The sequence below is a fragment of the Cryptomeria japonica genome, chromosome 8 (genome assembly GCF_030272615.1).
Source record: "Cryptomeria japonica chromosome 8, Sugi_1.0, whole genome shotgun sequence".
In the NCBI taxonomy this organism is placed as follows: domain Eukaryota; kingdom Viridiplantae; phylum Streptophyta; class Pinopsida; order Cupressales; family Cupressaceae; genus Cryptomeria; species Cryptomeria japonica.
In genome coordinates this window covers 667,325,499-667,350,786 of record NC_081412.1, presented here as the reverse complement: position 1 = coordinate 667,350,786, position 25,288 = coordinate 667,325,499, and the positions used below count along the sequence as shown (strand labels likewise).

The 25,288-nt window shown below is 37.0% G+C and overlaps 1 protein-coding gene across 1 annotated transcript; it reads left to right on the top strand.

Moving 5' to 3' along the window:
- The first annotated feature begins 3,094 nt into the window (after positions 1 to 3,094).
- LOC131054852 (uncharacterized) lies at positions 3,095 to 5,579 on the top strand. The gene has a single exon (XM_057989477.2). It carries the CDS (start codon positions 3,259 to 3,261, stop codon positions 4,813 to 4,815), a length of 1,557 nt encoding a protein of 518 aa, XP_057845460.2. The 5' UTR covers positions 3,095 to 3,258; the 3' UTR covers positions 4,816 to 5,579.
- The last annotated feature ends 19,709 nt before the right edge of the window (positions 5,580 to 25,288 follow it).

Below are 25,288 nucleotides of genomic sequence, written 5' to 3'. Positions count from 1 at the left end.
TAATGCTCATCCGGAAGTCACAGTTTTAAAACTTTACTCTAACATATTTTTTTGTCTTGCTTGTTTCTTCTCTTAATTTCAAGCAGATACCAAGAAGAACTTAAAGGTGTGTCTTCAAATTCAATACATTAAACTCCAAGTGAATCAACTACTCAGACAGAAAAAAAGGAGTCATATTGCTTAGGAACTAAGGCCTTTCTTGCAAAATTGATTGTTCCAATTGTTCTGATCATTCTAGCTTTAGTCATGGTTGTCATATTGTTGCTCCAAAGTTTGGTTTTGGTTTGCCAACTCAAGATTCTACTATATTTGCATGACTTCTCTTATACATATTTTACTTAGGGGTAAATTAAGTGTAAATTGCATAATTAGATATCAAAGAGTGAATCACAACTCTAATCTAATCAATATTACTCCTAAATGACAATAGATTAATGCAACATCAATTGAATTGAAATAATGATCTATTTAAAAGTCCCTGATTGAAATAGCAAGGCTTCCATTGCTCTTCTCCATTGTTGTTGATGTAGGTGGCTTTCAGGTATTGCACTTGATTTCCTGCATAAGATAGACAACAATTTTGAAGACTCTGATTTTGTGATTCTAGCTTGAATTGAGAAAAGAGGTTGAATTTATAGATTTTCAACACAAAGGGGGTGAGAAATAGAACTCAAGTGTTGATTGATAGATAATTGAAATTGATTGATCAATGAACTAGTCATGATTGATTTGTTAACTCATTTGATTGATCTTTTAACAGGATTGATTGGAGAGTGAACTCAATTGATTGGCTAGTAAACTCATTTGATTGATTAGTAAACTGAATAGACTAGGGAGATAATCGAATTGATGGATTAGTTATAAAAAGTTGATTTTGAGTTAAAAAAGATTATTGATGAGTTACCTGAGTTAACTGATTAGACAACTAATTTGATCAATCCGTTCTGATTTAGCATGTGTTGTAGGAATTTGAAATTGAATTAGATTTTCATTTTCAATTTGGATTTGAATTTGGTCATTCAAACATTGAAATGCACATGAAATTATCTAAAATTCAGATTTGGTGAAATGTGAATTTGGAAATGTGAAATTAGATGAAATGATATGAAATTCGAATTTGGGGAAATATGAAATGAAAAAAATGAAATTATTTGTCTAGAATTATTTGAAATTATAATTTGGGGATGTGGAAGAATAATTAATTAATTAAATTAAATTATTTACACTTAGGAGATTGAATTAATTAAATAATAAATATTATTTAACTAAAGAAAATGTCGCAATTAATTAAATAATTAATATTTGGAAGAGGATTAATTGATTTGAGAATAGAAATTGAATAACTAGAAGTGTTGAATGTGATAATCTGAAGAACTAATTAGTTTAATCAAATAATTAAAGAATTACTTAATTAAATAGACAAATAATTAGTGTAGAATTAATAAGACATTTTTAGGTGTCTACATTGTCCCTCTTTGAGACAATGTCGGAACGACGTTATTTCAAAGAAAACAAAAAGAAAACTGCCCCAGTATGCCCCGGTAACGCTGGGGTATAATGCCCCCTCGAAAGATTGTTTGTGAACTAGCCATGATTGATTTGTTAACTCATTTGATTGATCTATTAACATTATTGATTGGAGAGTGAACTCAATTGATTGACTAGTAAACTCATTTGATTGATCAGTAAAGTGAATAGACTAGGGAGATGACTGAATTGATGGATTAGTAGACCGAATTGATGGATTAGTCATAAAAAGTTGATTTTGAGTTAAAAAGGATGATTGATGAGTTAACTGACTTAACTGATTAGACAACTGATTTGACCAATCAGTTCTGATTTGATCAATCAGTTCTGATTTAGCATGTGTTGTAGGAATTTGAAATTGAATTAGATTTTCATTTTCAATTTGGATTTGAATTTGGTCATTCGAATGCTGAAAAGCACATGAAATTATTTGAAATTCAAATCTGGTGAAATGTGAATTTAGAAATGTGAAATTAGATGAAATGATATGAAATTCGAATTTGGGGAAATATGAAATGAAAAGAAATGAAATTATTTGGAATTATAATTTGGGGATTTGGAAGAATAATTAATTAATTTAAATAATTTAAATGAAATTATTTAAACTTAGGATATTGAATTAATTAAATAATAAAGATTAATTAACTAAGGAAAATGTCGCAATTAATTAAATAATTAATATTTAATTAATATTTGGAAGATGATTAATTGATTTGAGAATAGAAATTGAATAATTAGAAGTGTTAAATGTGATAATCAAAAGAACTAATTAGTTTAATCAAATAATTAAAGAATTACTTAATTAAATAGATGAATAATTAGTGTAGAATTAAAGAGACATTTTTAGGTGTCTACACATATGCTAATTATTCTAGTTGCTCATGTATGGATATGAAAGATATCATGGATTCTTGCTAATTGCTCTTATGGATATATTGATTGTTTCAACTGCTCATATAGATGTATTGATGTTGTTCTCTTATGTTTTGTAATAGGTTGTATGTCAAATAAGGGAAGAGCACCAGTTACCATTCATGTTCATAACCGTTCACTCCTTGCACAACCAACCCCCCAATTACTAACTTTTAAAAAACCAAAAAACAATAACTAAAAGTCAATTAATAAATTTCACGTGTATTAATAGCCATTCATTTTTTAGCTTTTTTGGACCATAGTTGACTTATTTGTGCACTTTTATTAGTAACCATAACGCATGACTACTGGTGCGTTTGTGCATTAGTATTGGCAATTTTAAGTGCATGGTTATTGGGACATCTTTAAGTAGGTATTAGGCAACACATTGTTACTATCTAGAAACCAAAATTTTTTTTATCAAATCCGATGTACCGTTTAGAATCGCAATTAAATCAATAGATGCACACAACTGCTAACACACTTCCCCTAATTTTATAATGATTGTGATCGGCCATCACCTTTTGACAGTCTTAAATAAGAACTCGTTTTTAACAATCAATTGATCATCTTTCTTTATACTCTTTTTGCGACACACAAATAAATCGAGAAATAAGTAATGAATATTTTTGCGACAAACCTTATCATAGCGACTAATAAAGAAATAATCCGTGCGACGTTCACGTACCGTTGTTGACTATTACGTGCAAAAGAAAATCAAGAAAAATCCAGTCGTGGGGGCGCGTCTCTTTTCAGTGTAAGTAAAGCCCAATCTGTGGATCTAATGGCTCGTCCACACTTTCATAGCAGCAGAAAAAAATGGGCAATGGCAGCAGTTGGAGCCATGAAATCCAGAGCAAGGCAAAGAACAGTACGAAGATGTGCAACTGGTACATTATCTGGTTCTTCTTACTCTTCCTCTCCTTCCTCCTCTACGCCCCCTGGCTTTTCCTATCTCCTGCCCACAATCTCCAGCCTCCCTGCAGGACAACAAGTATCACATCCCCGGATCGAGTCCCCTTCCGAGGTGACTTGCGCGAGCTTTCCAGCTCGTGGAATGAGCTCAGCTTCCCCTCGCGGCGGGACTCGAACCCGCGGTTGAAAATAGCCCTGTTTGTGAAAAAATGGCCGCTGGGCTTCGCCGCTGGAGGACTTGAACGCCACGCTCGAACCCTGCATCGCGAACTCGCTCTCCGCGGCCATGAAATCCACGTCTTTACGACCTCGGCGCCCCGGGATCGAGCCCCGCTGGACACAGCTGACCTCAAGCTAATGACTTTTCATTTCTCGAAGCCCACTGCGGCTGGGAACTTAAATTCCCACGAAGCATGGGATCAATTTGTGATGGTTAATCAAACCCTGAGAAATGCAGAAGGGAAAACGGGGTTCGATGTGATTCACTCTGAATCTGTTGCGCTGGCGCACGGCCAGGCAGCGGGGTTGCCTAACGTTGTTGCGTCATGGCATGGCATCGGCTACGAGACGATTCATTCGGATATAGTGCAGGATCTCACCAGAAACCCTGCTGAGCCTCGAACACTTGACTTGCAGAGAGCCTTGAACGATCGCCTGCAACGAGTAATCGAGGAGGTGAAATTTTTTCCCTCGTATGCTCACCATGTTGGCACCAGTGACTCGGTCGGAGAAGTCCTGCGCACAATCTACATGCTGCCGAGAGAAAGAGTTCATGTGATTATCAATGGCGTGGACGAAGGGCTCTTTAAGCCGGATGAATCTGCTGGAAAATCTTTTCGGCTCAAGTACGGGATCCCGGAGAGCGCAGATCTGGTGATTGGCATGGCCGGGCGGCTGGTGAAGGATAAGGGCCACCCGCTGGTTTTCGAGGCGCTGCAAACCATAATTGGAAGCTCGGGTTCTGGAAACCCTAATTTTTTCGTTTTAATTGCAGGGGACGGGCCATGGGCGGCTAGATATAAGGAATTGGGGCAGAATGTAAAAGTTCTTGGGCCACTCGGTGCGGCTCAGCTGGGGGGATTCTATAATGCGCTGGATGTTTTCCTGAACCCGACTTTGAGGGCGCAGGGGCTCGACCACACGACCATTGAGGCCATGCTTTGTGGGAAGGCGGTTATGGTGTCGCACTTTGCGAGCGTGGTTAAGAGTTTGATTGTGAGTGAGGATTTTGGGTATACTTTTAGTCCCAGGCTTGAGTCTTTGAAGAAAGGGCTGGAGAGGGTTTTGGAGGATGGTAAGGGGGTTTTGAAGGAGAAGGGGTGGAACTGCAGGAGGAGGGCAGAGAGTTTGTTTACGGCCAAGAAGATGGGGGCTGCTTACGAGAGGCTGCTTCTGTGCATTGCAAAAGGGAATTGGACGGGCATTGATTTCTGTAAGTATCCTCTTACTGGTGGGGATTGAATCCTGTGGATGATCATCTCAAATTCGAAGTAAAAAGATGTGGTGTCGAATCTTATCGGAGTAATATTAAAGCCTCATTAAGCTGGAGTAATATTCAGATACTTGGTCATATCAGCTATTCTAGCTGCTTTCAAATCATCCAAAATGTAAGATTTCCTGATTCTATTGTCTAAGTTAACTTTTAAGTGTAGCCTTGGTAGAATGGGTCTTCAGCATAGCAGCAGTAGCTTCAACATACAACGGAATTAGACTACTACTGGGATGGTGGGTCTCCAGGGAAGTGCCCTGCCAAAAAATAGGAATAAATATAGGTATCAAAGATTTCAGATTTTCAAAGGTAAGCATAATATTGTCTGCAAGCAACTGCGTAATAGTTTTTGATTCCATCATTTTGAGGATTCTTTGACACTCCTCTTGAGGGAATCATCAGATCAAAGATAGAAGTAATCAATTCATTTGAAAGATAGAAAGTGTGTTTTGGTCCCTGTCAAAAACCATAAGTGAAATAAAGGTTTCGCTTTGTGTTTGGGACAAAATTAACTAACCATTTAGTTTAGAGGTGAAGTTATTGTATGCTGACATTCCCAATAATGGTGTCATATCGCTTGTAATTGTAAACCTACAGCAAAAGCTCAATCTGGTATGTAGCGAGGCACACGCAATTATTTTGATTTTATTCTTAAGCTTTTTATATAAAGAACTCTAATAACTTTGACCAGGAATGAGGTAATATAGGATTTGATCTCGAATCATATTGCTTATGAGATTTGAAACTAGAATTATGTTTACATGTAAAGTTGATGTGGAATTTTTATTTCGAACATACTGCTTGTGGGATCTGAACTCAAATCATGTTGTTTGTGGAGTTGATGTTGTGGTAACTTGCAGTGGCTTCTCTAATTTGTGATTGTGATTCAAACTGCGAATTAAGCTGACTTGTGATTGAGCAATTTTTAACAATAGGCCAATCGGTAAAATATGGATAGAAAAGATCTAACTATTCTTCTCATCCACAGCAATAACCGAGGACGGAAAATGCAAGAACAGTATTGCTTGTGTACAATGGACATATTTGCTCCAAACAAATAAAAACGTATCTGTAACTAAAAAGCTGAGAGTTTGAAGCATTTTTTTGCTAAGATCCTTTGTAGTTTTTATCTGAATCTCCTTCCATTAATTTGAAGTCACGCTATGTGTTTTCAATTCAAACTATACGCATTTCAAAGAGCATATTGTGGTATTTTCATGGTCTTTTAGAACTTGGTTGGCACTTTTCAGTGACCGAAATTTGAGCCTTAGATATGGCACAATACATGTTGCAATCACATATCCTATTGGATGTGATTTTGTCTAAAATGTTTCCAGCAGTTTGAAACTCCACTTCATGGTGAGATGAAAAGTTGAGATATTCCAAATATCATTTGAAACGAACTCCCAAATTCTTGCATAGCTTTCGTTTATGGATGTCATGTACGAGTATTTTTAAAGAGGAGGGCTATGCGGGATACAAAAATGGTTTTGAAGGGTAATTTATTTATTGTTTAGTGCCCTAAGGTAGAGCAGCATATGAGAGACATTTTACATTTTTGTGCCCATTTAGCATAGATTCTTCTAAGGGGAGGATTATAGATTGAATTTTTCGATATGAGTGTAGACATCTAAAAATGTCTCATTAATTCTACATTAATTATTCATCTATTTAATTAAGTAATTCTTTAATTATTTCTTCTAATCATCACCTTTGACTATTACTAATTATTCACATTTCTATCATTTCATCATTTTATTCATTTAATCCTATCTCAATTTTTATTTTTTTTGGTTGGTAATCGCTTTTATGATTGGAGCTTTGAACCAGTGGGGGTCACAGTAATGGGGATCCCCTCCCCGAAATTACAACTGAGGTATTAACACCTCTGTGGATTTGTCTCTTGCTGTTGAAGCATCATCTACTGTCACCTATCTTTATCCCTCCAAGCACCTACACCCTTATCACTCCTGACGCATCACTCCTTATCACTCCTCTCTATTTATAACTCTTGCTCCTTATCACTCCACGCACACCCCTTTTCACTCGGAGCGCCCTTATCTCTCCATCCTCACCTTATAACTCTCGCGACTTATCACTCTAACTACTCCTTATCTCTCCTTCCATCCATCTCCTTATCCCTCCAACCCTTATTACTCCACGTGGCTATTCCAATCCACCTTGAACTCTGCACTTATCACTCCACACGAGGCCCGAGTCAGCTCCTCCTTTGACTCCCTCCACGCCTTCACCTCCAGTGGTTGCTGCTCCACGATTCTCCTTGCCCTGTCAGCAATCCATCCTCCCTCAGCATGTGGGGGCCGCATTCGAAACTCCTCCCGTGATCTGCAGGGGATTCGAACCAAAGACTGCCCTATCAACAGGGCTTCACAGCTATCATTGCGCTGCGGGGATGTCCCCAATCCTATCTCAATTATTAATTAAATATTAACTATTTAATTAATTACAACATCTTCCTTAGTTAAATAATTTTTATTATTTAATTAATTCAATTTTTTAAGATTAAATAATTTCATTTAAATTAATTAATTATTCCTCCAATTCCCCAAATTATAATTCTAGATAATTCCAACTAATTTCATTTCATTTTCTCCCAAATTCGTATTTCACCTAATTTCATCTAATTTCACACTTTTCCCAAATTTGAATTTTAGTTAATTTTATGTGCATTTCAGCATTCGAAAGTCCAAATTCAAATCCAATTTGAAAATGAAAATCAAATTCAATTTCAAATTCCTATAACATATGCTAAAATCAGAACTGACTGATCAAATCAGTTAACTAGTCAATCACTCTTTTTAACTCTCAATCACCTTTTTTGACTAATCCAACTAATCAATCATCTCTCAATCAATTCAGTTCACTATCCAATCTATCTAGTTGACTCTCCAATCAATTCAATTCACTCCTCAATCAACCTTGTTAATAGATCAATCAAAATGAGTTAACTGATCAATCTAAATCAGTTATCTGTCAATCAACACTTGAGTTCAGATTCTCACCCATTCTGTGTTGAAAATCTATAAATTTAACCTCTTTGCTCATTTCATTCTAGAATCACAGCCTTCAAAGCTATTGTCCATCTTATGTAGGAAATCAATGCAATACCTGAGAGCCACCTACATCAACAATAATGGAGAGGAGCAATGGAAGCCTTGCTGTGTCAATTAAGGGAGTTTTAGATATATCTTTCTTTCATTTCAATTGATTTTGCATCATTTCATTGTAATTTAGGAGTAATATTAATTATATTAGAGTTGTGATTTGCTTTTTGATATCTGATTATGCAATTTACACTTATTTTACCCCTAGATACATTTGGTGAACCCGACGTGAAACATGTTAACCTTCACCTTCTGTTTTGAACGATTTTGCAAATTCGTAAGTGCATATGAATCATCAGCTCGCACTTGCATATACAGAAATTTGTAATTGCTCATAACATTTCGCAATTGCTATCATGATACTTTGCAATTGCTTAGATGTTGTACCGCAATTGCTAAAACATCTCGCAATTAACTAAAAGGGTTGTAAAATTAAAAGTTTTTTGTCGCTTCTTTATTGTGTAATCTTGCACACCTAACCTAAAAAAATCATTAAGTTCTGGAGATTTCATTTTTTTGTGCATAAAATGTATCTAATCCAATGGTAGGAAAAGTAACATTCAAAATTTCAGGTGCAAGAAGGGCAAAACAACATAGGAGAGAACAAAGAACATATCAAAGACTCTTAAAGGCAGAAAGGGAGCTTCGTGAGATTGAGGAAAAAGAAAAGATTTATCATAGAAATATCCATCGCTTCTTAGCTAAGTACAAATTCTACAATGACATCGGGGTAAGTGCACAAAGATGGTGGTAAAAAGGGGGTATAAGTGTAGACACTTTTTTTTCTAAAATCCGGTGAACCTGAACTTGGAGGCAAAATTTGAAAGTCATCCACTCAAGATATGAAGATAATCAAAGAACAAATATTGTAGTACTTTGAATCTAGTTTCCAAACTACTAAATTTTTTCAAAATTGGTTAAGATTAAGGGGGTCAAATCATTCGCGCACGAAAAATAGACCTTGATTTTTTCAGAAAAACATAACATAGTCTCTGACGTGCGCATCAAAAAAGTCATAGTTAGATTTAGTATTTTGACAAATCCTTTGGCAGAAAGATAGTTAAGAGTGAGCACTAGAAGATGTGTATTTTTTTGTAATTTTTTGTTGAGTATTTTTTTTTAATGATTTTTCCAATCGAGCACATCCTAAAAATTAGGTACTTGTTCGTGCGTGAAGCATAAATTGCACTAAACAAATTGAAAATACAATTTATTTATTTTTAAATTGTAAAGAATCAAATGCACTACAATAATATATAAACATTTTTAAATTTGTATAAGTATATCAAAAGTTATTAAAAAAATGGTGCACCTATGTCTGTGAGAACTATGGAGACACTGGTAAAAGAAATTCAATAATAATATGTTATTGTTGTTCAAATTTTAATAAAAAAATATGGTTAGAAAGCTCAGAAGATGGGTGAAAATATGGTGGCAATTATAGAAATACCCACTTGATGAAGTGTAAACCTGATGATGACAAAGTCGATAAACCAAGTTGATAAAATAAAACATGTCAAAATTGAGGAAAATCAAACTTCCAAATCGTAGCTTTATCATCCAGACCTATTTCCAAGCCGAAACAGTCAAAAGCGCGTACAAGGTACTTATGTTGTAAGTAGCGTGTACGCGTGATGTTTACTATAAACAGCGCATACGCACTATGTTTACTATAAACAACACGTACGCGCTATGTTTACTATAAGTTTGTTTAAATTATGTTTATCATGTATGCTCTCCTAAGATAATTGACCTCTCCCTCCCTCTACCTCTCCCTCTCTCTACCTTCCCTCACTCTCTCTCTCTCTCCCTCTCTATCTCTCCCCCTCTCTCTCTCTACCTTCCCTCCCTCCCCCTCTCTCTCTCTCTCCCTCTACCTCTCTCCCTCTCTTTACCTTCCATCCCTCCCCCTCTCTTTCTCTCCCTCTCTCCCTCCCCTCCTTCCCTCTCTCTCTCTCTTCCTCTCCCTCCCCCTCCTCTCTCTCTCTCTCTCTCTCTCTCTCTCTCTCTACCTTCCCTCGCTCCCCCTCTCTTTCTCTCCCTCTCTCTCCCTCTACCTCTCTCCCTCTCTTTACCTTCCCTCCCTCCCCTCTCTCTCTCTCCCTCTCTACTTATCTCCCTCTCTCCCTCTGCTTCCCTCCCTCCCCCTACTCTCCCCCCTCTCCCTCTCTCTCTCTCTCTCTCCATCCCTTTTCATTCACATGTTTTCTACTACAAATAGCACGCATGTGGTACTGAGCCTATTATTCATTACTCGGCCATAACATTTTTTAGACATAGGAGTGCATACACGTTGCTTATTAGTACAGAACGGGGAAAAAAATACCGTTGGACTTGCCAACATTTTATGGACTAACAATGCGCACACAGTTATTAATGTAGCGCGTACGTGATAAGTAGACATAGTTTTAGTTGTCCAAGAGCCTCAAGGGCCTCAAAAGAAGTTTTTGAGGTCATTGAAGGCCCCACTGGAACTGTGTATGCACTTCTATCACTGTTTTATACATAGAAGCAAGTGAATTTTTTGTTTTTCCATGATTTCAAATGATTGAAATGTTGTTCTTGTTAGTTTTGTCAATAGTATTGTGATTGTTTAATAGTTTGATTCCAAAAAATAGTGATAAGATGCATATTTATGGTTATTTGTTTGTTTATGAACTTTTGTTTACATATATATGTAATATGATTCTATTTAGGACAACCGATATCAACCATGGGAAAGAATAAGCGAGGAACAATGGAACAACGAGAGGCTGAAAAGGAAAAACAAAGGCAGCCTATGAAGAAATTATGTGACATAAGAACAATGAGAGAAGAAGGTATGTCATCTTCAACATCTCAATTCGATTTACCAAACGAACATAATGCACCTAATGCAATTGATGAAGAGACATTTGATTTACCGTATGAACCTAATGCAATTGAAAAAGATACCGCATTGAATAATCAATTAAATGATGAACATACACCTTCTCTATTTGATGAATTGAATGTACATAATGCACCAATGTTAACACCTCCTAGAATCATTCGTAGGAAACCAAAGTATCTAATTGACATTGATGAGAATATATTGAAGCCAATGCCCAATAAAATAAGTGAACGAACTTGTAGGAGAATGGTTAAAAGAATATGGCATAACTATTTTCAAAACTTAAATACAACCGCAAGATGTCAATTAATTGCTCAAATGATTAAAATTTTGAATTTTAGAGAGACAATGAAAATTCTAAGCCTAAGATCATCTGAAAGTAACAGTGAAAGAACTATTGTGAGAAATCTATTTGATGCATATCAAGTTATTGGTTCAAAATCACGTACTAAAGATTCTAATGCTACTCGACGTGCCATTACATCAACCATAATAAGCAAAAAAATAAAAAATAAAAAGATTGTTTGATAAGCAAAACAAGTAAGTCATTAAACATTAGTAGAACAACATTAAGTAAAGCATTAAAGAGGCGGGAAAAAATAGAGGAACCTAACAATAATTTTCTTTGGGCATTCTCAAGTAGACTACCACGCAAAGACAAGGTTGTTGTTGATGCACTAAGAACATTAATTGAAATTCTTTGGCTTGACAACACAAGAGTTTCGCCCAACCAAAGAGATGTTGTTAGAAGGCGAATTAGGTCTACAAATCATGAGCCACATGTCAAACACTATTTGGATATGACTCAAACTAAATTTTATGAAAGATTTCTACAAAAGTTTTCTCAAATAAGAATTTCTCAAAGATTTTTTGAAATGATAAAACCTTTTTATATTAAGATTAATCATGTACGCACCATGTGTTGTTATAGGATGCATATTGAATTTTCTATGCACTATGATATTTTTTGTCATATTTGTTCTACTTTGCACACTAACGATGTTTTGCAGGAATGTATTATACAAGCACCTCCTAAGTCGGTAAGAGAATTTATTTCAAGTGTGCTATGTAATATACATGATGGTTGCATTTATTATAAGATGTCTTGTTTGGAAGGTTCTTGTGCTATATGTGGTAGTTTGCAGCGTTTACCAAAATGCGTACATTTGGAGAGCACATATGAAATTGGTACGAAACTAGTTTCTTTTGGAAAATACAAGACAGTTACATATGGAGTTAAAGATGAAAAAGATTTGAAGAGATGTGAGCTAGTGAAAAATGATATATTTGTAGCTGAATTTATGAAAATGTTTCAAGAGAAACTAGTTTATGAGTACATAATGCATACACATAAAGCTCGATGGTTAGATGAGCAATTCAAGTTATGTAAGGACACATTTCCTCTTGGCACCATTGTCTCTATCGTTGATTTCGCTGAAAATTATACACTACAACCTCAAAATGAAGTGCAATCTATGTATTATCACTCTACACAAGTTTTTATTTTTGTACACATAGCATTCATGCATGCAAATGATAGCATAGAGGAGGATAGAAAGGTTGTAAGAGAGTATCACTTATACATAAGTGATGATCGTACTCATTCATCGAAGTTTGTGCAAGGATGCTTTAAAATTTTCTATGATAGTTTAAGGGAAATGAACATACGATACAACCGACACTTCATATGGTCAGATAATTGCACCGCACAATTCAAGAATGCAAGGATGTTTTATTGGTTGACAAGGATGCATATGACAAGCGGTGTACAACATTTTTGGAATTTCACTGAGGCTGGACATGGTAAGGGAGAGCATGATGGTGCAGGAGCATGTGTGAAAAGAGCCCTAGCTAGAGAAGAATTGAAGTACGAAGGTGGTGCTGAGTTGATAGATGCAGAAACAATTGTGTGATGGTGTAAGTCTATGATGGGTCTAAGTAATCCAGGTACATCAATGGTTCATAGATATTTTTGGTTGATCACTGAATCTAACACTGAAAAATATCTAGATTGTTGTACAGTTGTAGGATCGAGTGGCATGCACTCATTTATGAGTTCAAATTCAAGTGCACTGGTAATTTATACGAGACAGATGGTATGTTTTTTGCTCTTCATGCATGTATTGTTTGTGGGAAGAATGTGAATCACAAGAGTGGGTTGACAAATGGTCTTGTAGACCCTTGGTTCCCATTGATTCATATCAAATTCCCAAAGCACTACAATTGAGCCAAATGGAGACATCAGTGGATTTTGACCATATATCCGACCTAGTGGATTCAGATGATTTTTGGAGTTAATTTTTTTGCAAGTATTCTTTTTGGTTCATTTTGTTGTATATCATACTTTATTTTTGGTATTAATTAACACTTTATAAAATGCAGGTCATGTGTATGCAGTTGTTGCAGAAGAGAACAATTAAGAAGGAACACATTACTATTTGTGTCATTGTGTTTAGCCAAAAAGAAAATTGACAACCACAATCATTGACGGAGAGGGTATTGAGTACCCAATAGGATCTGTTGTCATGACAAGAATATGGCTTAGGAGATACCCTATCAAGAATTGTGATGTTTGGTTGTTCGAGGACTTTGAAACACACAGACATTCTTCATTTCTCTAACCTTGTTGTTGCAACAGATATTCATTTGATGAAGTATCGTGGTAGACCTCATAACAAGATTTTATGGAAAGTTTGTGAATCTGACCATGAGGCAATACTTGACACAATATGACTTAGAGTCGATCCTGAAGGCTCACTTCATCGATTCTACAGTTCAGAGTAGAATGATTTTGAGAATTTTGTATAAATCTGTAAAGCGGAAAAATCGAACCCTAGTTGTTCTCCCCTCCCCAACTCCAAGGAGAGAGAAGGGGGAGTCACTAGGGTTGATGGTTTTCACTTAGGGGAGACTTTACATTCAAAAGAGGGGTTGAAACCCACAAGATCCAATCCCACACAATGCAAGATTGGATTCTAAATGAGTTTCAAGGGTTGTGACATCAAGGATACCTTCTTTTGTAAAGAATGTAGATAGAAAGATTGAACTAGGAATGCATGTAAAGTAGGAAAGATTCGCTTATAAACAGAGATAGGGATATGGGATGAAGCTGCGGACCTGGAATTAGCAGTAAAATGTCGAGACGGTGCTGTTCTGCAAGTTTGAGCGAAAGTTGACGGGACGATGGCACCCGGCGTGCACACGGTCCTCCGAAAAATCCGCGAAACGAAGGGGGATCTGTTCGTCTCTGCACAAGGATTCCAAATCTTCAATTACAGCCGCGTACCTGCAACCTACACACAGAAAAAAGAGGACGATTGGGGGGTTAGGGATGAGGGGTTTGCCTTTAGGTCAAACCCCGGTTTTGGAATTAACCAAGAAATGAGAATGTTGTAAATGTAAATGTTTGTAATGTAAACAAGTACTGATACCTTGTTGTAAGAATGTTTGTATTCTTACATGCGAAGGTGTAATGTATGTAGTATGTTGTATGTCGTATGTGATCTCCTCTTCAATGGTTGAATCCTTGTCTTGAATGCAACACCTAGCCTTGAATGGAGACTTAGAATGCTCAATTGCTTGAAGGAATGCTTGAATGCTTGAATGTTTGAATAGCGCTTCCGCCTTTTGCACACATATGTCTTCCTCCCTTCTTCTTTGGAAAAGGAAATGTAGTTTATATACTTGTCAATTAGGGCTGATAGACTGATTTTCCAGACCTTAGGCTGACCAGGAAACATTATTTCCCGAATTGCAAACTTAAAGACCCGATGCCCAAAAGAGACCGGGCCCAAAATAGGGCCAGGGACTAGGGCGCTAAGCGCCATGGTCCCACCTCCTGGGACAGCAGGGTGCAAGGAGGGATCAGGCCAGGGTGTAGAAAAATGCAGTTTTTGGTGTCGTAAACAGGTTTTGGGGTCTCCATTCAGGTTCAACGTTGCGCCGCCATCGTGAAGACCCAAATGCAGTCAAAATTGCAAGTGTCGCAATTTTATGACGCTACATTTAGCCCCCACTTTAGCGGGAGTATAAGCGTACGCTCATACTTCCGGTAAAGTACAAGGAAACAACATTGAAAAACTTTCACCACGTCAAGGAGGCAAGATACACCAAGCCCCCAGTGGACTAAGGATCTTACAACTTCGATTGACAAAGTAAAAGGGAAGATCACGAGGGAGAACCATGACTGTCAGTAGTAAGGTTCCCTCACTATGAGTCATGCAAGAAAGATATCAAAAATTTTCAAGGCAAAGCTAAATTTGTCAAGAAATTTTCAAGTATCTTGAAAAGATATGGACGGGATGTATGCCCCCCTACGTTAAAGCGATCGCACATGCCTCATCGGGGGTGATTGCTTTAAGGTAGTGATACATATAAGAAATGAGAAAGGAGCGCGTTATCACAAGGATTTAGCCCCCAAGTGTGAGATAAGCCCAAGGATAATAGACACACAACACAAAGCACAAGGTGACTTCGCTTTCCTCGGGGTCAGTATGTTGTATGATAATTCATGTATATCATATGTATGTATGCATAATTGTTCTTCATTCCCCAATCAAGGAAGGTCACACAGAAGAAGGGAACACATGTGTCTTTTGAGTCAACATGAGAGAGACCAAAAGAGATCTCAATGTTTTGCATTGTCCTCAAGTAGACCACACTAAGGACAACAAATAGAAGAATGAGAATAACACATAGAAGAAGTAACAAAAGAGATCAAGAGAGGAGGAGAGAGTCTGCTATGGTAACTAGTCTAGCACGTCATCTACCCCCCGATCTTGCTGATCAATATTTCGGGAAGGTAGGAAACACGCTAGAGGAGGAACATCCAGCACAGCAGATCGAGCTATCACAAGATCCAAACAAGGGCTATGTTCATATCCCAAGCCACGTTGTTCTTGTCTAGGAGCTAGGATAAGTGCTTTAGAAAATTCATTAGATAAATGGTTATCAACATCAACATATTCATATTCACTATCAGAATGAACAGGAGTAACATTTTCATCATGAATAATATTTTCATCTATATCATCATCAAGATTTATAAAAATAGGATCTTTAACTTGCACAGGATCAAGACCATCATGCATCTTATGTTTAGGAGATTTCGGCTCAATCGTCGGCTGAGGAGAAAATGGAATAATACTAGCTGAAGGTGTTTTTGGGGATTGCAAAGTTTGAAAAGCAGCTGCCTGAGCTCTAAGACGATGCTTTCGTCGGCGTTCACGTGCAGAACGATTTCGTCTAGTCTTAGTAGGAAGTTGAGGAGATTGAGGAGGAGGAATGTTCTCATCCTTATCACTTGGGTGTTTAGGTTGTGGTCTCTTAGGTTGAACAATAGGAGAAGAGGAAGGTCTCTTCTCTCCATAAGAGGAAGGAGGAGGAACTGCTCCATATAAGGGAGGAATACTTGGTTTAGGAAGGAGACCAAGTCCATCATGACGAGGAGGGATAGGTCTACTTTTAGGAAGTTTATTAGATATAGGCATAGTCACATCCATAGGGATGGGTTGGGAATCTTCTTGAGGAAAGACATTAGTTTTATCTTTCAAAGGAAGAACTTCCTTCTCAAGAACGATAGGAATATCAAGTTTGGGTGTTCTAGGTTCACTTAGAGATAAGATCATATCTTTTTTCCATTTTTGATAAGATTTGAAAAGATGATCACTTCGCGGAGGAAGAGATTGGAATTGTTTAGGCCAAAAGTAATCAATAGGAACGCTAGAAGTTCTTTCAGCTGGTTTAAAGAGACTATGATTGACAGTAACAACTTCACCATTATGGGGAAATTTCAAACACTTGTGAATAGGAGAAGCAATAGCTTTCATGGAAGATAGCCAAGGATAGCCTAGCTTCACACGAAATTGTTCGGATGATGGAATAATAGCAAAGCTCATATCAAGGGATTTGTTATGGACCTCAATAGGTAATGTAATAGAACCAATTGCAGGAGAAGAAAATGCATCAAATAATTTCACAACCACATTTGTTTCATCATAGATCACTTGATTCAATTGCAAAGTAAAAAGAAATTCTTCAGTAATGATATTAACCATACAAGAAGGATCAATAAGCACTCCACGGCAAGGTGTATTCTTGACTTTTGCAACTATATATAAAGGACCATCAGGTGCCCTAATAGTTTCACTGGAATCAAATGTGATGGAAAGTTCTTTAGGGATTTTCTGCTGCTCTACAAAGTTAATCACATTCGAAGTCATAGACACAAGATCATCAGGTGAGATAGAGGAATCATTAGTATCAATCGCATTAGAGGTATGAGAAGGTAATGGATCAGTAAAAATCTGAAGATTTTGGTTAGGAGGAGCTACAGATGTGTTGCCTTTATCATTCACACCAGAAACAGAGATAGTATTATTATCAATCAAATCTTGAATTTTACCCTTTAAAGCAAAACATTTTTCAGTATCATGCCCAGGTTGACGATGAAATTGACAAAAAGATTTGTTATCAAAATAGGGCGAGTTAATCTTTGCAGGATCTATTTGCCTTATAGGAGGAAGAGTAAGCACATTTTGTTCCAATAACTTATTCATAATACTATGCAATGATTCATTCAAAGGAGTAAACTTTCTTTCTTTCTTGAAAAACTTAGAAATAGGAGGCACACCTGATGCCGCATTCACATTGTTGTTGATGATGTTTTCATTGAATTTAATGGACTCTCTGTTCGGTTTAAACTTCCCAACTAGTTGTTGACTACTATCACCCTTATCACTCGGAGCCATAGGATTTGCTTGTTCCATTTGACTCACAGTCAGTTGATAATTGTGAAGAGTTGCACACAACTGTTGGAAAGAAGTAAACTCAGAAAATAGAAGTTTTTCTCTAATATCTTTTTGTAAATTAGAAATAAAGATTCTTTGAATATCATTGTCAGGTACTGGAAAAGAAATTTGAGCATACAAATGCTTATATCTACCAATGAAATCAGTCATTTTTTCTTTAACACCTTGTTTACAATGCATTAAATCAATCAAAGTAACTTTAGGACTTATATTGTTTTGAAATTGTTGAATAAAAGCATTTGCAAGTTGTTCGAAAGAAGTAATAGAATAAGAAGGCAACGAGCAATACCATTGTAGGGCTTTATCTCTTAATGTTCTAGTAAACAGTTTTGCAAGCAACCTTTGGTCATAAGCAAAATCAGTACATATTGTTTGAAAGGTCTTAACATGTGTTAGAGGATCACCCTTACCATTATAAAGCTCCAAATGCGGAATTTCAACATGTTTAGGGGGGATAGATCGAACAATGTCAAGAGAAAGTGGGCTCGTAACATCAAATGTGGGCACACTAAACTTAGATTGATTCATAGAGGCAATTTGTTGTTGTAAAGAAGAGACAGTTTGTGCAAGATTGTTAATGGTCGCTTCAGTCGAAGATTTCATATTAGACGTGTTAGATTGTGATGGAGGTGTTATGTTATTGAAAGAAGGTAGAGAGTAAGGTGGTGGGACACTATGATAGTTAGTCATAGGAGATGATTGGAAAGGAGGAACACTACAAGGAGGAATGGAAGGGTTAAATGAATTGCCCCCTTGCATCATGTTCATTTGTGGAGATATAATATGGACACTCATTGAAGGAATGAATGAAGAAGTCGGATTGAATGAAGGAAGCGAGTTGATTGAAGAAGAAGGATTGCCCCCATGACTAGTGATCATAGGAGGAATGTCTTGTATTGAAGTAGTCATTATGTTTGATGTAAGAGTAGGTATACTAGCAATAGGAGTTGTCAAAGGAATAGAATGATTAACTTGAGTAGGAGGTTGTGTATAACCTAAGGTTTCGGCACAACTTTTCATAGGCATCACATTTGAATCCACAATGTGTGCAATACCATGCAAAATATCAATTCCATTCTTATGATTTTGAACCATACGTTTTAGACCCTCAATTAAAGGAAGAGCTTGACTATCAGGGTATTCTTGAGACATCCATTGTCGAAAATCATCAAATTGGTTATCCAATTTTGAAAGTTGTTCTACAGAAACCTCATGGAGAGCTTCTTCATCATTAAGAGGATTAGAGGAATTGCCCATGTCCTCGTTAAAAAGGCCATTCAAATTAGGTTCCATCTCCTCGGTAATTACACCTTGGAAAGACTTAATTCTAAGGCTTCGTCTAACGGGAATAGTGTAAGTAGGACTTATTGTTGTAAAACTCATGCACTAAAGAAAGAGAGAAGATTTTGAATTTTAGAGGTAGCAAATTTCAATAAAATCAACCAATCTCCTAGATTTAAGTTGTTAAATGCAATCAGGACAATCTCCCGAAATTTCAAAAAAAATGTCCGAGACCATGGCGAACGGAGTGCACACGGTCCTTGCAACTTTTTTCAAAATTTTCAGGGATGACAGTTATGATGATTTTAAAGCTAATCTGAAAAAATTGAGTGATTTTACGATCAGTAGATAGGCCAAATTAAAGTTGCAATCTCAAAATTGAACCCTACCAAGATTGTTGAAAAAATGTAAAATTTGAATTTTGAAAAGGAGAGGGAAACTGAAATTTTGAATTTTATGATTTTAGAAGGAATACTGAAAGCAATGCAAGTTTTGAAATTTAAAAGTTGACTCGATTTCATGCAAAATTCGAATTTGAAAGTGGAAATCAAAGTTGCTGCAATTAAACACTTAATTTCAAAAGTCACAAACTGCAAAAATTTGAATAAAGCACTGAAATTTCGAATGAATGCTAACACACTTTTCAGATTTAGGACTGTAAGAAACACAATTTTGATATGAATTTTAATTTCAACAATTTTTGAATGATTATAAGCCTTAATCCAAGCAATCGCTAGACCAACTTTGACTTTAACTTTGAAAGTGTTAAAATTGATAAAATCAGCCAAAATTTTGGATTTTAGCAGAAAAATACAGTAAGATCTAGCTCCCGAAATTTTGGAAAAAATGTCGGGGACGATGGCGCTCGGGGTGCACACGGTCCTCGCAACTTTTTTCCAAATTTTCAGGGATGAAAGATATTGTGATTTTATTGCGGAATCGAAAGTTACAGCCGATTTGGAAGTGTTTTGATTAGTGAAATTATCAGTCAAAGGTTGAATCAAGAAGGTCTTAAAAATTAGGGTTTTGACATTTAACCACTTAATTTCCAGAATTAAAGCACAAATATGAATTGACAATTTGCAATAGAAGGGTAGATCTGAAACAAGCATTAACAATTAAACATTTCACAAGTTTAATTACGTAAAAGAAAATTTTAGGGTTTTTATGCAATTAGCCTCTAAAATTTGCAAAAGATCAAACATGGAAATGTAATTAGGAAAGCAAAATTTTCAGATCTAACCATGAATAATCAGAATGAGGATATTCACGTCGGGTTCACCAAAATGTAAAGCGGAAAAATCGAACCCTAGTTGTTCTCCCCTCCCCAACTCCAAGGAGAGAGAAGGGGGAGTCACTAGGGTTGATGGTTTTCACTTAGGGGAGACTTTACATTCAAAAGAGGGGTTGAAACCCACAAGATCCAATCCCACACAATGCAAGATTGGATTCTAAATGAGTTTCAAGGGTTGTGACATCAAGGATACCCTCTTTTGTAAAGAATGTAGATAGAAAGATTGAACTAGGAATGCATGTAAAGTAGGAAAGATTCTCTTATAAACAGAGATAGGGATATGGGATGAAGTTGCGGACCTGGAATTAGTAGTAAAATGTCGAGACGGTGCTGTTCTGCAAGTTTGAGCGAAAGTTGACGGGACGATGGCGCCCGGCGTGCACACGATCCTCCGAAAAATCCGCGAAACGAAGGGGGATCTGTTCGTCTTTGCACAAGGATTCCAGATCTTCAATTACAGCCGCGTACTTGCAACCTACACACAGAAAAGAGAGGACGATTGGGGGGTTAGGGATGAGGGGTTTGCCTTTAGGTCAAACCCCGATTTTGGAATTAACCAAGAAATGAGAATGTTGTAAATGTAAATGTTTGTAATGTAAACAAGTACTGATACCTTGTTGTAAGAATGTTTGTATTCTTACATGCGAAGGTGTAATGTATGTAGTATGTTGTATGTTGTATGTGATCTCCTCTTCAATGGTTGAATCCTTGTCTTGAATGCAACACCTAGCCTTGAATGGAGACTTAGAATGCTCAATTGCTTGAAGGAATGCTTGAATGCTTGAATGTTTGAATAGCGCTTCCGCCTTTTGCACACATATGTCTTCCTCCCTTCTTCTTTGGAAGAGGAAATGTAGTTTATATACTTGTCAATTAAGGCTGATAGACTGATTTTCCCAACCTTAGGCCGACCAGGAAACATTATTTCCCGAATTGTAAACTTAAAGACCCGATGCCCAAAAGAGACCGGGCCCAAAATAGGGCCAGGGACCAGGGCGCTAGGCGCCATGGTCCCACCTCCTGGGACAACAGGGTGCAAGGAGGGATCAGGCCAGGGTGCAGAAAAATGCAGTTTTTGGTGTCGTAAACAGGTTTCGGGGTCTCCATTCAGGTTCAACGTTGCATCGCCATCGTGAAGACCCAAATGCAGTCGAAATTGCAAGTGTCACAATTTTAGGACGCTACAAAATCATCGACGAATTATTTTATATTCTTTTTTTGTATATATAAATATCCATGAACTGATTTTTACATGTTTAGGGGCATAATTTTGTATATTTAAATGGCAATGAGATGATTTGTACATATGTACATGCCAAATTTTGTATATTGAAATGGCGATGAGCTGAAATTTTGTATAAAAGCCCATGAGATGATTTGTAGATGCCAAATTTTGTATATTGAAATGGCGATGAGCTAAATCGTACATATTGTAATGTCAAATTTTGTATAAAAGCCCATGAGATGATTTGTAAGACATTTTTTTGTATAATCAAATAGCCAAGAGCTGATTTGACCATTTTTAGAGGCAAATTTTTGAATAATATGTGAATGTTTTGTGACTATTTTGTGTGTCAATGTTTTGTGACTATGTTTTGAGTATATGTGATGTGATAAGGTCAATCATTAGAATTATTTATTCTTGTATAATCATGGAAAATTATTTGAGTCATTATCGGGTCATAGGGTTCATAGATTGAGACTAGATATAATTTGAGCAAAAATTGTCATTATTGTCAAAAAAGTTGTCAATCAACTTGTACATTACGCTGGTAGGGTATGACTCTCGATGTTCTAACGCATTGGGATGCATGAAAGGGGCATGCCTAGTGTAAACCTGCTCACCCGGACGTGCTCGTGACGTCGATTTGTGCACACGATGAGCCGAATCAATTCTAGCCAATCCTGTAACTTTGCATTGCATGCAACTGATGGTTTTTGCAATAGGCAAAAAATGTTACCAATTGAAAATGGCTCTGAGTTGTAAAAAAACTCAGATAGGTCATTGTAGAGGAGCCTCACGTGACCACACAAGTTCAAACAGATCAACCATATATGCTTTGGATTTGAAGAAAGTCTGTCAAATTTTGACAATTTTTTGGACTCAGGGCACTTGAGAGATCACACCGGCAGAGTATGACTCTCGACGTTCTGGCGCATTGGGATGCATGACAGGGGCATAGCTAGTGTAAACATGCCCACCCGGACGTTCTCGTGACGTCAGTTTGTGCACACGACGAGCCGAATCAATTCTAGCCAATCCTGCAACTTTGCATTGCATGCAACTAACAGTTTTTGCAGGAGGCAAAAAATGCTACCAATTGAAAATGGCTCTGAGTCATCAAAAACCGAGATAGGCCATTGTAGAGGAGCCTCACGCAACCCCATAGGTTCAAACATATCGACCATATGTGCTCTGGATTTGAAGAAACGGTCCGTCAAATTTTGATAATTTTTTGGACTCAGGGCACTTGAGAGATCGCACCGGTAGGGTATGACTCTTGACGTTTCGGTGCATTGATATGCACGACGAGGGCATTCCTAGCATAAATGTGCCCACCTGAATGCGCTCGCGACGTCGGTTTGTGCATACAACGAACTGAACCAATTCTAGCCAATCCTGCAACTTTGCATTGCATGCAACTGATGGCTTTTACAGCAAGCGCAAAATGCTACCAATTGAAAATGGCTTCGAGTCATCAAAAACCGAGATAGGTCATTTTAGAGGAGCCTCACGCGACCCCATAGGTTCAAACGGATCAACCATATATGCTCTGGATTTGAAGAAATAGTTCGTCAAATTTTGACAATTTTTTGGACTCAAGGCACTTGAGAGATCGCACCGGTAGGGTATGACTCTCGACATTCCGGCACATTGGGATGCACAATAGGGGCATTCCTAGCGTAAACTTTCCCACCTGGATGTGCACACGACATCGGTTTGTGCACGCAACGTCGGTTTGTGCACGCGACGTCGGTTTGTGCACACGACGAACCAAATCAATTCTAGCCAATCCTGCAACTTTGCATTGCATGCAACTGACGATTTTTGCAACAGACGAAAAAATGCTACCAATTGAAAATGGCTATGAGTCGTCAAAAACCGAGATAGGTCATTGTAGAGGAGCCTCACATGACCCCACAGGTTCAAACGGATCAACCATATGTACTCTGGATTTGAAGAAACAGTCCGTTAAATTTTGACAATTTTTTAGACTCAAGGCACTTGAGAGATCGCACTGGTAGGGTATGACTCTCGATGTTCCAACACATTGGGATGCATGATAGGGGCATGCCTAGCGTAAACCTACCCACCTGGACGTGCTCGCGATGTCAGTTTGTGCACACGACGAACTGAATTAATTCTAGTCAATCCTGCAACTTTGCATTGCATGCAACTGACGATTTTTGCAACAGGCGAAAAAATGGTACCAATTGAAAATGGCTCCGAATCGTCAAAAACCAAGATAGGTCATTGTAGAGGAGCCTCACACGACCCCACAGGTTCAAATGGATCGACCAAATGTGCTCTGGATTTGAAGAAACAGTCCATCAAATTTTGATAATTTTTTGGACTCAGGGCACTTGAGAGATCACCCCGGTAGAGTATGACTCTCGACGTTTCGACGCTTTGGGATGCACGATAGTGCATGCCTAGTGTAAACTTGCCCACCCGGATGCGCTCGCGATGTTGGTTTGTGCACACAACGAACACAATTTGACCATTGCAAGCGTAAGGGTGCTCTCTCACCAAGCACATATTGTTGTTTATATTCATATTGTCGATTTTTGTTGTTTATATTCATATTATTGATTACATATGCAAATATTCATATAAATTTATAAAAGGGCAGCCACCAAATACATCGAATACACAATAATGAACTGAATACAAGGAGTTTTGTAGAATTCAACATTTTAGAAATTTTATCAAATCATATTCCACAATTGCAATGTTTTATATAATATATTTTTATTGTTTATATTCATATTGTTGATTACATAGGTTAAATTATCAATTAGATTTATAAAAGGACAACCACAAAATACAACGAATACAAAATAATGAACTCAGTTTACATTTATTGGATCGAATATCGACATTTATATATATCAAAAAAAGACATGTCTGCCAAGTCAATACAAGTATTACAAAAATGTGGCATATGCCATGTCCAAATCGATATACAATAAAAATGTAGAATATATTTACTTGTATTGGTCATTCTATGACCAAAACTAACACTATATGATCCTAAACTTGTGGTGGATCATCAAAATCAAGCCTCTTCGATGCAGTACACGACTCTGTAGATGGCTTCAAAACCACAATTCAAAAGCTAAGTTAGAATTCTTTTTGTAGAAAATAGTTCACAATTAACAACATAACTATGCATTTAACTATAATTCCTTTGCAATTGAAATGTAAATTACCTTATCGACTAATCTAGGAGCTAATGTCTTTGCTCTCCTCTCCTTATCATTGTTAGGAGTTTTCTTGAAGACATACTTAAATGGATCCACGTTATGGTCGTACTGCGAAGGGGTCTATTGTAGATTAAATGTACAATTAATACAATGTACTAACATAAATATATCAAAAACACTTAAAAGCTATAATATAGAGAACAATGGCGTACTCATGCCTGAGATGCTTCTCCAATGGACTGAGGATGGCTCACCATCGATGGAGAAACTGTCACTATTACCTATACAAAAAATGTTCAAAGATTAAATACAATTAATATAATGACAAGTATTGTAGGTTAAAAACAATTAATGTAATATATCAAACAAAAGTGTACCGGATCCTGAGATGCTTCTCCAATACATAGAGGAGGGTTCGCCATTGATGAAATAGCTATGGATATTTTATGTATGAAAAAATTATAAGATTATAATATATCACTAGTTCACACGTACGCGTGCATATAATTATGAAATCAAGAGAATAAAGAAGAGATACATACCTCTGCCCTCTCTTGATCCACGGGCGAATCAAGTGCATTCAACAAATCCACATAGCTCAATGGCCCCTATACATGTAAAATAATTAAAAAACAC